Below are 15,157 nucleotides of genomic sequence, written 5' to 3' on the forward strand. Positions count from 1 at the left end.
CTGATTTTTAAATCAAAGTTTTCTATCCATAATCCACCATAGATGTATAAAGTTTAAGATGGAAGCTAGTTTTTTTAGGCAGTTTCAGTGGATGTATGAATCTTACAGGAAATAAGGATTGTGACTGTTGCCATTAGCAAAATACACCTGTAAGTGCAACAAAATTTAATGAATACGCACTTCACATGTTCAAAAGCAGCAAAATGGCAAGCTAATGTGAGATTAGGCTGGCTTATTTTTAAGCATAAATGAGAAATGACTGACTATAATGACTCAGAATTGCTAAAATGTAAACAATCAAGGATTGATTCGTATCATAGTGTAACATCCATGCATGGTAATTCTGCTTATTGGCATGAAATTTGATTTAGATATTTGGTAAATAAATAAAAGAGCTTTTATAAACTGAATGGGCAATATGACTTATTTACATGTTTCTATGTAAATGTGGAATAGAATGAGTTGCACAGCAAATTTTCAAGCTAGTTTTATTTGATTATGTATCTGAGTAATAGCTTCTTGCTTTTGTGAATGTGTATGTGCATGTATGTGCCTGCGCTGTAGCTTGAACGCAGGACCTGAATGGTATCCCTGCACATTCTTGCTCAAGGCTAGCACTCTACCAATTTAGGCACAGCTCCACTTCTGGTATTTTGGTAGTTAATTTGAAATGAGTGTTAAGTTTTCTCTCTGGATGGGCTTCAAACCATGAATTTTAGTCTCAGCTTCTGAGGATTATAGTTGTTAGTCACTAGAATCATCTGCATTTTCTTTTCCCTTTTCCTTTTCCTTTTCCTTTTCCTTTTCCTTTTCCTTTTCCTTTTCCTTCCTTCCTTCCTTCCTTCCTTCCTTCCTTCCTTCCTTCCTTCCTTCCCCCTTCCTTCCCCCCCCTTCCTTCCTCCCCCCTTCCTTCCTCTCCCCCCTCTTTCTCTGCCTGCCTCTCTCCCTCTCCCTCTTCCTCCCCCCCTTTCTTCCCCCCCCCCCAATCTCTTTCTCACTTTGCCAGTCCTGGGGCTTGAACCCAGGGCCTGAGCACTATCCTTGGACTTTTGCAGCACTAGTGCTCTACCACTTGAGCTATAGCACCACTTGTAGGTTTTTCTGTGTATGTGGTATTGAGGAATTGAACTCGGCTTTGTGCATGCTAGGTAAATCCTCTACCACTAGGACACGCTCCCGGCCCTTTTTTTCTTTTTTTAAAGACAAGTTTGAATGATATAACTATAGTGTTGAAAAGTAGACAGACAATGACAATTTTATATTCATTATATATTCAAGGCTTTAAATTTTACTTTAAACCTTAATATTTAAAAAATACTGTTTGCAATATATGGTCATAGATCTTTTATTCTTTCATATTTACCCATTCTGTGACACTGTGTATTATTTTATGTTCAAGGCTAGCACTCTACCACTTGAGTCACAGCACCACTTCAGCCTTTTCTGAGTATTTCATTGGAAATGAGGATCTCATGGACTTTAATGCCTAGGCTGCCTTCAAACTGTAGTCCTCAGTAGCCTCCTAAGTAGTTAGGATTAGGCATGAACCACCAGTGTCTGGCTTTAGTATCTTTTTAAACTTTTACTAGGTACTAATAACTTACCCAGAAGTCATTCAGTCCTTGAAACTGGTGCATACATACCTTTATGTGTATGTAAGTGTGTGGGTGGGGGGGTGGCTTATTTTGGCCATTTATTTAAGGAATTACTTTTTTGTTTTCTCTTCATACAAATATCTGTCTGTTTGCAGAATTTATCTTTTGTCTCCATTTCAAAATGTTCTGGTCCTTGATATTAACTTGAAAAAGATTACAGGCATATGCTGGCTACTATATAAAAATAAATTATGTTTCATATGTAAATTAATCAGTTTATTGTACCATTTGCTTCACCAAAGTAACTTGTGAGTTTTAAGTATTTATTTGAGGTAAATTTACTGTCACAATAAATTCTCTCACTTTAAGGTTGCAATTAGTGATATTAATGCATACAATTCAGAACAACCATGGTTGTAAGTATGAGGGACAAAGGAAAAAAAAATTGTGTGTGTGTCAGTCGTGGGATTGAACTCTGGGTCGTGAGCCACAGCGCCACTTCTAAAAAAAATATTTAATGGGAACTTTCATCATTAATTTGCACAGTTATTTAATAGTTGTTTGGCTTTTGCCAAACATCCCCTACATTTGAACTACACTCCCAGCTCCAAATTGTGTTTAAGAAATAGGTGTAATAATTTTTAACAAATTCTTTTGCATTTTATAACATGATAATATGTAGCTATATACTTATAACTCAAAACACTATTAAGGCTGGGTTTGGTGGCTCATGCCTATAATCCTAACTACTCAGGAGGCAGAGATCTGAAGATCAAGGTTCAAAGCCAGCCCTGGCTCAAAAAGACCTGAGACTGTTATCTCCAATTAACCTCTAGAAAATGGGAAATGGGGCTTGCCTCAAGGGTCGGGGAGGTAGCCCTGAGCTGAAGGGCTCAGGGACAGCACCCAGACAAACTTGAAGCACATGACCCACAAAAACAAAACCAAAAACACTATTAAGAATTACATTGATTTTAACATAATGTGACCTTTTCTTTTTAAAAAAATTTTCATTGGATGGGCTATATACTCTATAGACATAATGTTTTATTTTGTAGATTAATGCTTAATTTTAATTATGTTCTAAAACCTAAGTGCCAGTGATTGTATACAGAGATTTCCTACTTGAATATTTATTTGTTAAACATGACATTTGAAATATGATGTAAAAATCAATGTTAAGAAACTAATAAAAAAACATCAAAAAATTTTCATTGATTGTTGGACTTGAACTTGATGCCTGGGTGCTGTCCCTGAGCTCTTTTGCTCAGGGCTAATGCTTTAGCACTCTGAGCCTACAGTGTACTTCCAGTTTACTGTGGTTAATTGAGGATAAGAGTCACAGGAACTTTCCTGCCCCTTCTGGCTTTGAACTATGATCCTCAGAGCTCAGGCTCCCAAATAGCTAGGCTTATAGGTGTTAGCCACTGACACTCAGCTTATCATGTGACTTTTAATGCACACAAAGTATGAATAGCATAGCTTCAGTTTGGTAGAGAAATATGTAATTAAATAAAAATATTTTGAAGAAAGGTAGTTACAGAAATTGGTGAAGGAAAAAAATGACACAAATAGGTGATGGGAAAGATGCCAAGGAATTTTATTTTTAAGTTCTAGGGATAAGCGGACAGCACGATTAGTAGAGGAATCTGACAAGAATCATTTCCTGTTGAAATCAGTTCAGTTAAAGCGCTATACTGCTCATTGTTTGCTCAGACTTGGGAGAAACATAACTTCAGGGACTTAGCAGAGGAGAGAGAAGCATGACTGATGTTCCAATAAAAAGCTGATTCAAAAGTAGACAATTATGAACACTGGTCAGGTAAGAGCTACCAGTTTGAATGCTTAAGCAGAAAATAAGAGAGTATGTTGCTGCTTTTGCCTGGAACTAGAATCATTTTCTTTTTCTGGACAACCCTTTTCTTTCATAAAAATACCTTTGATTAATATAGCTTCATATTCAAACACATAACATGTATGTAAGCAAATGGCTTAAAGATTACATTACGAACTAAGTTGACTGTTATTAAAAAATATTTACAGCCAAAAGAAAAAAGATGCCTAGCATAAGTATAATTAATATTTTCTGTTACTGGATATATATCATTTTTTTCTTTGGGTATCTTGAAACAAAAAAGAACATCCTTATTTTCACTAAGGATGATTTTACAATGTTGGCAAGAAGAAATTGTACTGAAAATTCATCATCACCAACATTGGGAATCTTTAGTAGCATTGCTTTAATAGGTCTTTGACTGCAGTCTATAAGTTTTATTTTCAATGTTTTTGCTGCACAACACAAGCTCAGATGTAGGGAATGTTTTTTTTTAACCTCTTAAGGTCCCAATTTTTTAGGTAAAAAGACTATTCCAAAACTGTTCTCCCACTTTTGTGCATGTCATTTTCTGAGCTCAATTTTTGAATTTGAAATTATAGGTAAAATCATATATATTATATAATATAGTTTCTTTTTATTCCTTTTGAGAGATACTAGAACATCTTGGTTTGGGATTTAAATTTGTTACTCAAATCCGAGAACCTTTGTGATTGTTCCAGATTTTTATCATGATATTGAGTGACATTTTGAATAACAACACTTTTATATTTTAAATGTATATTGTGTGTCATTTTCTTTACTAATACCAGTTTTTCTCCAAATGTGTAGGATCATGATTTAGAATCACAAATAATGAGGACTGAATATTTTTTTGTATTAACCATTTTGTTCATAAAAACTGACATGATCTCAACATGGTGATAAAACCTCTAATCCAAGCATTTGGCAGACTTAGGCCAGTCTGTACTTGTAGCAACAAAGAACCAAAACAGCCAAATGTACATTGTTATATATATATTGCCACACTTCTCCTTATGTTTTATCTTTCTTTTTTATTAGAATGGAGGCAGTAGTAGGATTGACACTGCTTCTCTGGTCAAGTATTCTATCTTCAAGGTATCCCTCTAGCCCATTTTCCTCCTTACTTCCCATGTGAGCACCTTGATCCACCTATTTAAGGCTTCTATAGTTGCTATAATGACAAGCACTTGTCACTACATCCAGCCATTTCTGTTTAAATGGAATCTCATGGATTTCTCCGCCCAGATTGGCCTGTAATTTTGATATACCCAATCTCAATATTCTGTAGATGACAAGTGAACTTTTCTTCCTGGGCTGGTCTTAAATCATATTCTCTCATAATCTGCCCCCCAACTACCTAGAATTACAGGCATGAACTGGCAGACACCAAATCCTACCCTTTGATTTCTATTTTAATTTTATAAAAAAATTCAAAATGGCACCCTTATCCACAGTTTGAACTGTGAAATAAGATATAGTATGTGGAAAATATTGTTAGGAAAGGAAAGAATTTTAGTTTTTGTGTTCTGCTTTAGTGCCTGAAAATTTCATGTTTGTATTTATCACATAGTTTTCAAGTAAACCAATAGATTCGCATTAAAAATTTGATGCACTGTATTTGCCAATTATGCTGTAAGTAGGGTTTGTTTGTTTGTTTCCATTTCTTGGGGCTTGAACTCTGGATCTAGGTGCTGTCCTTGAGCTTTTTTGACTCAAGGTTACTGCTCTACCACTTAAGCAGTTTCTGGCTTTTTCTAAGTAATTTATTGAAGATAAGAGTCTCATGGACTTTATTGCCTGTGCTAGCCACCCTCAGATTGCAGCAACCTGAAAAGCTTGGATTACAGGTATGAGCCTGGCACCTGGCTTGTAAGTCGTACTGTTGTGGAGCTTGAACTCTGGGCCTGGGTGCTGTCCCTGAGCTCCTCAGCTCAAGGCTACCAACCTACTCCTGGAGCCACAGTGTCATTGCCTGTTTTCCAGTGGTTAATTAGAGATAAGAGTCTCAGGGTCTTTAGTGCCCAGGCTGGCTTTGAACCATGATCCTCCTATCTCAGCCTCCTAAGTAGCTAGGATTATAGGCATGAGCCACAGTATCAATTAAAGCTTTTATAAAAACTAATTAGTAAAAGCTATACTTAAATATTTTGGCCAAATAGTTTATGTTTTGTTGACCAAAGTCAATACTGTGTGACTCGAGCTTATGATATTGCAGCAAATCAGCTCCTGATACACTATTAAATATAAATGTATCACTATTATTATTGCTACATTATTCAAGTCTCACCATGTAAGGCCTTGACATTTAGAGTCTATGAAAGTATCTTCATTCTTTGAGCCACAAGACAAGGAGGAAAGACTTTTACATTCTATACCCTCTGTATTAAAAAATACATATATATATATATCTTTATATTTGGAATGACAGAGGAATGTTTCACTGAGTAAGTAAAATATTGATTTATTTTTATTAATTCCTGACTTCATAAATAAAATATTGTACTTTAAGTTCTTGTCTGTATTTATATATAATATTAAACTTACGATTTAAATCTAATTATTGCTGGAAATCTGGATACTGTTATGATCCATGCATCATAAACTGTGGTTGTTCAAAATAAAAAGAAAAATGATCAAACTAGATATTAAAAAAAACAAAAACATCAAGCAAGAAAAAAAACCTCTTGTCTCCATTTCCTATAGTCCATTTTGATAAATATTATTTTATATTATTACATTGGCAGAGTCACTGTGCCTTTATTTTCCTCTCCTAGGAATATGAAGTTTGATTTTTATAGACCCTTCATAAGAGCTTTTTCACTACAAAAGTTATTTGGAAAACCAAGAACCTATTTTCCTGCTAATTACATATTATAAATATTTCTGACTCTGGATTATTAACTGTTGTTTTAGAACCTTATTTTAGAGAACTGAACAGTAATTTTAAGTACTATTGTTATTACTATCTTAGTTGGTACTGTTCATAAAGGATAATGGGTAATGATTACTTAGTAGAGAAATAATGTTACAGACACAAGGCAAATGTTCCAAAATTCTCAATGTTATTCTAACTTGAATTTGGAAATAGTGAGTAGCCAAACCAACAATTTACTGAAATGTAAAACATTCAATGAAGATATGTCTAAATCTAGTTGGAAAAAAGGTCCAAGTGATTCATGTTTCTAAAATAGAATCTACAGCTATGGTAGTTTTCAGGAGAATTCTAAAGTAAAAATCCGTTGAAGTTACACTATGCACACAGAGCTAGTAGGAGGCAGGACTGTCTGTTATTAGAACATGTAGGTTTCATGTGCTTATTTTATTACAATCTTTAGAAACCTAAGGAAAAGCTTTCAAAATAACCAGTGTGGCATTTATAGTTAGCTTCAGCACTTGAACTATTCAGGATTCTAATATATATGAATTTAACTCTTAGGCAAAGTACATGTTTTACTAACCTTTAAAGATTCTATGTAAATACATCTATAAAAGTTTTTGTAATCTCAAGTTTTTTTCTTTTCTTGTGTTGTTAGTGACTGATTTTATATTATTACATGAATTAAAAGTATTCACTAATTTTAAATTTAATATTTCAACATAAGAGAATAATATTTAAGAATTATCTTGTTAGTACAATGAGGAAAAGATTGTTAGTGGGACTTTACAGCACTGTGTGATATATGTTGTGCTATTTAAAAATTAAAACGTTTAAGCCCTGTTTATCAAAATGCCACTTACAGAGCTTTTCATTTTACTGCTTTTAAATTTCATTATTTATTTTGATTAGCTCATTTAAATATCACAGAAATTAAATTTTCCTCTTTTACTATATTAGCTTTGTCATGTGAGAATGTGATGCCAAATTTATATAAAATTAATTAAATAAACCATTTAATTGAGCTCTACACACTGACATGTGACTAGAGACATTACCTCAAACAGGTATTTTTTTTGGGGGGGGGGAATGTTAGAAGTTTATTGAGCAAGGAAGGAACTGATGTGCCAGGACCAGGTATATTTTTTTGTTGTTGTTTTGTTTTGCCAGACCTGGGCTTGAGCTCACGGCCTGAGCACTGTCCTTGGACTTTCTCAAGGCTAGAGCTCTACCACTTGAGCCTCAGCACCACTTCCAGCTTTTTTTTTTTCCTATGTATGTGGTACTGAGGAATCGAACCCAGGTCTTAGTGCATGCTAGGCAAGCACTCTACCACTAGGCCAAACTCCCGGCCCCTCAAACAGGTATATTTGTATAAAGTATTTAAATCAGCTAAGTCCATTTGGCAATGTTTTCATTAGTTCAATGCTATTTTCTATCATAATCTTTTATACACCTGTATACCATCAAGTCTTACAATGTCAGCTCTTTTGTTTTCTCGTTTTTACTATCAGAAATGAAAATAGATCATATATGACTTGATTTGTTCTCAGTTTATTCATTTGACTTCTTATGTAACACTTAATGAACAGAAAACTGAAAATCACTTTCGTTGAGAAACAATGTCATAATTTTTATGAAAGAGGGAAATGACCTATCTAAATCCTAATAACCCTCTATGTGTTTGCTTGATCATACATAGGTTCTTTGGGTTGCATTAACACATTTTCATTGTAATACATGGTCAATCAAGAGGTGAAAATTAGTATAGGTTTGTATATGTTCACATTTATTGTATTATTTATGTAGCATAGATTCTTGAATCATTGGATCAGTATAAAATTAGTTGAAATTGAAGACATATTAGTTCAAGATTGTATCTGATAGCTGCAAAAACAGAAATTTTTTTAAACCACATGCTTCAATGTAGATAAATTGTTACTTTATTTCCTTAAGCAATGTGACTGTATTAGAAATAAATGCATATTTGAAGTGGAAAGTAGCCTCAGTTTAGTCACCTACAAGATTTAATGGATACTGTAAGCTAATGTCATGATTTATTTATACATGTTTATACATAGGTCATTAAATATATATAAGTGGAAAAAGTGTGCATTTTATTATTAGCCTTCATCTGTTAAGATAAAAATGTCCCCTCATTAAAAGTTTTCTATTAAGTAAAAATAAATTTTAGATATATTTTATTGCTTTCTCTTATGTACCTCTCCTTTTCTCTGAATAATAGGAAATGTTTGACCAGTAATTTAATACTAATTTAATACTTGGTTAGAGATATAGAGAAAAGATTCTGCATTTCAGCCCTACATGTTAAAGGCTCATTTTTTAAAATTGAGGTTGTACCATCAGTGTCCTTTTAGGTCTGGTAATGATATAATAGTAAGATCAGTTACATAGATTCAGCCACAAATCAGTCCAAGCAGTCTCACTTATACTAACAATAACATCATTTTTACATACCTCCATTCTTAAAATGACCACATTCTGTTCCAAAGAAATCTAGATAGAGGAGGTATTATATTATCTCCCTGAGGAAGAAATGTAATCAGTGATGTTCATTGACTTCGTGGGTATAACTGCCTTGTTAACCAGTAGAACCTAAATTGAATGTAATTGTGCTTACTTAAGTCAATGAGCAAGGTCATGAAAATAAAATGTTTCCTGATATATGCTGAAAACTCTTGTGTGGAGTATTGCTGTGATTGGATTTACTCAAAAAATTCCCATAATGACTTAGTTTACAGATGAGTAAAATGAAGCACTAAAACCTTATTTTGCTCAAAGTCACCAAGAGGTAGTGTAGCTTGAAGACGGATAACTGCATTCTTTGTTCTTTACCAGTATTCTAAAGGTATTTTGAATTACAAAGTAGTATTCTGCTGAGTTAATGATTGAAAATTGCCCATGAGCAATTTTAGAAAACCAGTTGGGGACCTTTTCTGGGAAAGTTTCAGAGAAGTTATTAGTGACACTTGATTATGCTTATTTACTGCAGAAAATGAGTGGTGTGCAAATTAATGGGAAGCTTGCTTCCAGAAATGTGGAAGAAAGGATAGTAATGTTTCAAGGATGGTAACCACTAGAAAACTGGAAGTGGCAATGTGGCTCAAGGGGTAAAGTGGTAGCCTTGAACTGAGGAGCTCAGGGACAGTGCCCAGGCCCATTGTTCAAGTCCTACAACCTACCAGAAAAAAAGGAGTTTAGGTGATTCTTCTGCAGGCTGAAGATTATGACCTTGCCTTAAGTCACTTGTCATTGAACTCAGCATTGGTTTCAGCCTGAGAAGTAGTCATTTGATCTTCTACTACATTCATTTTCTAAATTACCATCATTTATGGAGAATTGATATTAAATTTAATAAGTTAATAGGTTAATCAAGACACAAAAGTTTTACTTCTTACATTCCTATTTTCTAGCTTGTTTAACATTTTGCAGAACTCAATTGAGCTATCAGTAAATGATTTTTATTCCTTTACAGTGAATTCCTGAGATATGCCTATTCAGCAGTGAGCAATAAATGGTTCAACATGAGCTGTTCCTTATGTAAACATACAAAAGGCCTGCCCAGACTAAATCAATTTGAAAAAGGAAAACATTAAGGCTATGTTTCCTGTTAAACACTTAAAGTCTTCTTTGGTTCCTTATGATTACATTATTGACCAACTATTGCAGACTTTAGTTTGTCCTCCCACACCACCTGTTGAATGGTTTAAATGGTTTGAGGAAAGACAGTCAAAAGAAGAAAGCAATTACAATTTTAACTCCTACATTTTAGCCAGTAAAGTAGTTTCTCATGTTAAGTGTAAGTTGGTATGGACCTCTCAATTGACCCTGTTTTCTGATTTGAATGACTAGAAAGGTTTTTAAAGCCAAACTAAAGAGAGATGAGAGTTCATACAGCTTTTAGAAGTAATGTGAATTTTAGATTTTGATTTATGATATCAAACATTTCCAGGACGAATTTAATTAGGAAATGAAGTAATAACATAATGCTTTCAATTGTAAATTATTTACATTGCATTTTTAAGGCAGGCATTGTTAATATTAGGCATCCTAGCTCTTACTTACTGTTCTTTTCCTAGGATTAATTCTGTAGCAAGATACCATTCTTTAGAATAATGCTTTTTTTTTTCTTACGTTCTGAAAACAGTAAATGAAGCAAAGTTCTCCAATAAAACAGACTTTCGATTTTTGCTGCTAATTCTCTAATTAATTCCTCAATTGTATTGTGCTCAGAGAACATAGTATAAGATATGAATTCACTAAAATATATTGAGCTTAGCTTTATTACTTAATGGGTGGTCAATTTTTATAAATTGTATTGGAGAAAAATATACTCCAGTTGTTAGGTTCTCTATGTTCTATGTTATCAAAGTTGTTAATTAGGTTTTCAAATATGTTTTTTCTTCTGATTTGTGTAGTCCATTTCTGAGTGGGATAAGTTGAACTTGTTTACAGGAGATGATAGATTCATTGTTTTCTATCTTTACAACTATCAATTTTTTAATAGTTTGAAGTTAATTTTTCAAGAAAATTTGGAATTGTGTTCAGGGTTTTGGATGAAATTGAGAGCTTACCACATATGCTAGGTACGCACTGTTACTACTCAGGTATATATGTACTCTAGTTCTAAAATTATCTTAACTTTCATATATACTGAATCATTATTCAATCTAGTCCAGTAGTTGTTAGAGTATTCTGATTATTGTAATGTTACCATTCTTTATATATTCTTACTATATCTTCCTGTTGTCCAACTTTGCTTTTTTTATTTCTTGTATTCTAATTTTGCTCCATTTATTTGAACATTGTATCTTTTTCCATATATTTTTATTGTAATTAATAGAAGAGTTACATTATATTCACCAGATAGAAGGTGCATTACTTCACAAACATTGATACCCTTTCTCATGTCTTGGTCCCCATTTCCCTCCCCCCACCCCCACCCTTCATCTTGTTTTTCCCCCTTCCCTATCCTATTTCAAATAACCAAATATGCATATATCCAATATATCAGATAACAAGGTGAAATACTGTAATAATATGAGATAACCAAGGGACAGCAAAAAAGATGAGAGATAACAGTCCATTAAGGACAACAATCACTCTATCTTCTATGTCTGTTGTTTTCTAGGTTTTTCTTAGCTATTTAAGCATACATACGTAATAAATTCTGAAGTTAATTTTTTCCCAATAATACTGTTGTCTGGTCTTTGAAAGTTATATACTTTATTATCCAGTATCTTGTTTTTACCCTTCTCTTAATTTATACATCATTATATTATTGACAAAGATATTATGGGTTAAAAATTTGCTAATTTCGCACTGTTACTTCTGGGCATTGTTTGACCTGTTTGGGTATGAGATTTGGTATTTTTCTACACTTACAAAATAATTCTCAGACTTTCTTCGAAGACAGCCTCTCCTCTTTTTGTATATTACTGCCCTCAAACTCTAATTAGAGATTTTTTTTAAACTTTCTCCCTGTAATCTCTATGTATTTTAACTCTAACGTTTAAAATTCCTTTGTTTCTTGGAATTGCATTTGGGATTCCTTCGAATCTTTTAATGTGCCATTACTTCAGTTGAGTTTAATCGGCTTGAGTTTTATTTTTTCAGGTCTACCTTGTTCTGTGTTCTTTTTTTTTTTTTTTTTTTTGCCAGTCCTGGGCTTGAGCTCAGGGCCTGAGCACTGTCCTTGGACTTTCTCAAGGCTAGAGCTCTACCACTTGAGCTTCAGCACCACTTCCGGCTTTTTTCTATGTATGTGGTACCGAGGAATCGAATCCGGGTATTCATGCATGCTAGGCAAGCACTTTGACCACTAGGCCAAACTCCCGGTCCCTGTTCTGTGTTCTTACAAATATCTTCATTTCTCCTATTTTTGGATAGGATTTTACTATTAGAATAGAATTTTATATTTTTATATCTATTAGTATACTATTTGAAAGTCTTGGAAGATGTGTCCTTCCTATTTCTGCTATATCTCATTCATGGTACATTAATAAGATAAGTTAGTAAGCTATTTGAGTTACTTGTCAGTTTTGTCTGTGAATGTTCCATTTGACATGGAACCTAATCTGCTGAAATTCTTTGAGATGAAATTGCGCTCATTCCAAGAGTGTTTGTTTTACGTTAGCTATTGTAATGTGACAGGATGATACAAACATTTGGCACAAACCTGGATTTAAATTTTGTTATCAAATTTGAATCCCAATCCTCTGAGTGCTGTCCATTTGTTCCCTGTTCCCTTTTCTAACAATATAGCAAAATTCTGAGGAAAGTAGAAGTTTAGCATAGGGAAAGGATTTTGAGGGGAAAAAATTCAAAGCGAAACAAATAGCTTTGTAACTTTGCTGTCATCTCTGAGTTGTTTTCACTTTGGTAGAAATGTCCCTAATTGTAGTAAATTCATTGAGAATAAGAATGCAGACTTGGGAATAATATAATAAACCATCATGTAGATTATACTTGATTTTGAATTCCTTTATAAATCTTAATCTGGGGGCCGGGAGTTTGGCCTAGTGGTTAAAGTGTTTGCCTAGCATGCATGAAGACCCGGGTTCGATTCCTCGGTACCACATACATAGAAAAAAGCCGGAAGTGGTGCTGAGGCTCAAGTGGTAGAGCTCTAGCCTTGAGAAAGTCCAAGGACAGTGCTCAGGCCCTGAGCTCAAGACCAGGACTGGCAAAAAAAAAAAAAAAAAATCTTAATCTGTCTTGAAGATCTGATTAACTCACTTTATTAATCTGGGTAATTGGATTAGAAGTTCTAGATTAGGAAAGTACAGCTCTGGATATATCTATGAGTGTGTTTCCAGAAAGAAAGAATTCAAAGGGGAAGACCTTCAAGGTGAACATCATTATCACATAAGGCTGGAGAGAGCCCATTGCTGTAGCCATTTACTTTCTCTGCATCTTGGAGCCATGTTGTGATCTGCTGTGTTTCACCAGGCCTTCTCCTCTGTCAAAAACTGAAACCTAGGCCAGGGGCATAGCCTAGTGGTAGAGTGCTCGCCTAGCATGCATGAAGCCCTGGGTTTGGTACTACATACACAGAAAAACCAGGAGTGGTGCTGTGGCTCTAGTGGCAGAGCAATAGCCTTGAGCAAAAAGTGTCCAAGGACAGTTCCCAGGCTCTGAGTTCAAGCCCCAGGACTGGCAAAAATTAAAAAAAAAAAACCTGAAACCTGACATTTTATGCCAAAATAACTCCAAAACCCCCAGGTGTTTGATCACAGTGAGATATATATATATATATTAGGTCAACACAATTTTAAATCTACAAAGGGTAACAAGATTTCTTAGTAAGCAAAATAAGCATAGAATGTTGATTTTTACCTGTTTATTTTGATTGCCTCTACAGAAGAGCTTTGAACTTAGGAATTCTTCGAGATCCTGGATCAGAAATTGAAGATAGACAATACCAAATAGATCTACAATCCATCAATATTGGTACTGCTCAATGGGATCAGTTAAAACCAGAAAAAAAAAGTACCCCAGGAGGTGTGCTAACAGAGAATGAAAGGAATTCGCAAAATCCAGCCCTTGAATGGAATATGGCCAGCAGGTAGGAAATGATTGAGAAATTTTCATACTTTCTGCTTTCATTGTAAGAACAGTTGGAGATATTAACATACCTAATATAAATGTTTTGTTATTGCTTCTATTTTTATTACAAATACATATTTGTATTTGCTTGGAAACTTACTAGGCTTTCCAGTGTTACATTGTAATAATTACATATTTAGGATTGTGTCAGGTTTTTGTTGTTGTTGTTGTTGTTGTTGTTGTTTTGCTTTGCCAGTCCAGGGCTTGAGCCCAGGGCCTGAGCACTGTCCTTGGACTTTCTCAAGGTTAGAGCTCTACCACTTGAGCCTCAGCACCACTTCCAGTTTTTTTTTTTTTTCTTTTCTATGTATGTGGTACCAAGGAATCAACCCGGGTCTTCGTGCATGCTAGGCAAGCACTCTACCACTAGGCCAAACTCCCGGCTCCAGATTTTTTTTTTTGAAGTTGATATTTGATGAAGAGATCCACTTCAGGCTAAAAAATACTTGTGTATTCTCACTTGAACTCTATCATATTCAGGGTCAGTTTTAATATTTAATTTAGTTTTAGCTTTTCTAGTCTACTTGAAATTTAAAAATGATAAAGTAAAAAATGCAATATAAAGTTTTGTCCTCTTTCTCTTTAATTAAAAGCAGCTGTAGTTAACAAGAAACATGTTTGTAGAAACTTGTCCTGAAAAGGAACTCAGGATTTGTATGGAACCACTGCTATCTTACCCAGGCTACTCATGAAGTTGTTTACTACAAAGAAAATTGTTAAGAGTTAGACTCAATTTTATATTGTAAGATTATCGTTTTCCACTAACACACCACTGAGATATAAAGTTGTGTATAGAAGCATGCTTAGCCATCCAATATAAATTTCTGGGAGACAGACATGTATTGAGCTATCAGTAGGTAACTGTCATTACTGCTGAGGAATGTCTGTTTTCATGTTTAGTGAAATGTCTGGGTAGCATATCGCCACATCCTCTACCCAGAACCTAATATCTAGAAGTTGAGTAATACCAGCCATTATGATGTCCCCTCACTTATCTTTGTCACTGTTTTGAAATTTAGCAGGTATTATCTTAGGAAACTTAAAAGATTAGCATGTCTCAAAAAGCCACAAATTCACTTGTCAGTAAAAAGATGAGTCTATTTTCCATATTGTTCTAATATTTAATGTTCAATACATGACCCATAGTCACCTAGCCTTAACTCAGTTATTCCTCTTATATTCATTCTTTAATTTATTTAA

General features: G+C 34.2%; 1 protein-coding gene across 1 annotated transcript in view; it reads left to right on the forward strand.

Annotated features, from left to right (window-relative positions):
* The window catches only part of Vps13b (vacuolar protein sorting 13 homolog B), a 494,062-nt gene that overhangs the window by 259,910 nt on the left and 218,995 nt on the right, over positions 1-15,157 (forward strand). The window contains exon 31 of the mRNA XM_090339134.1: positions 13,713-13,916. Coding sequence (XP_090195260.1) covers positions 13,713-13,916 — 204 coding nt within the window. The remainder of the gene's footprint in view (positions 1-13,712; positions 13,917-15,157) is intronic.

Source organism: Megascapheus bottae, chromosome 9 (genome assembly GCF_031878675.1).
Source record: "Megascapheus bottae isolate mThoBot1 chromosome 9, mThoBot2.hap1, whole genome shotgun sequence".
Lineage (NCBI taxonomy): Eukaryota > Metazoa > Chordata > Mammalia > Rodentia > Geomyidae > Megascapheus > Megascapheus bottae.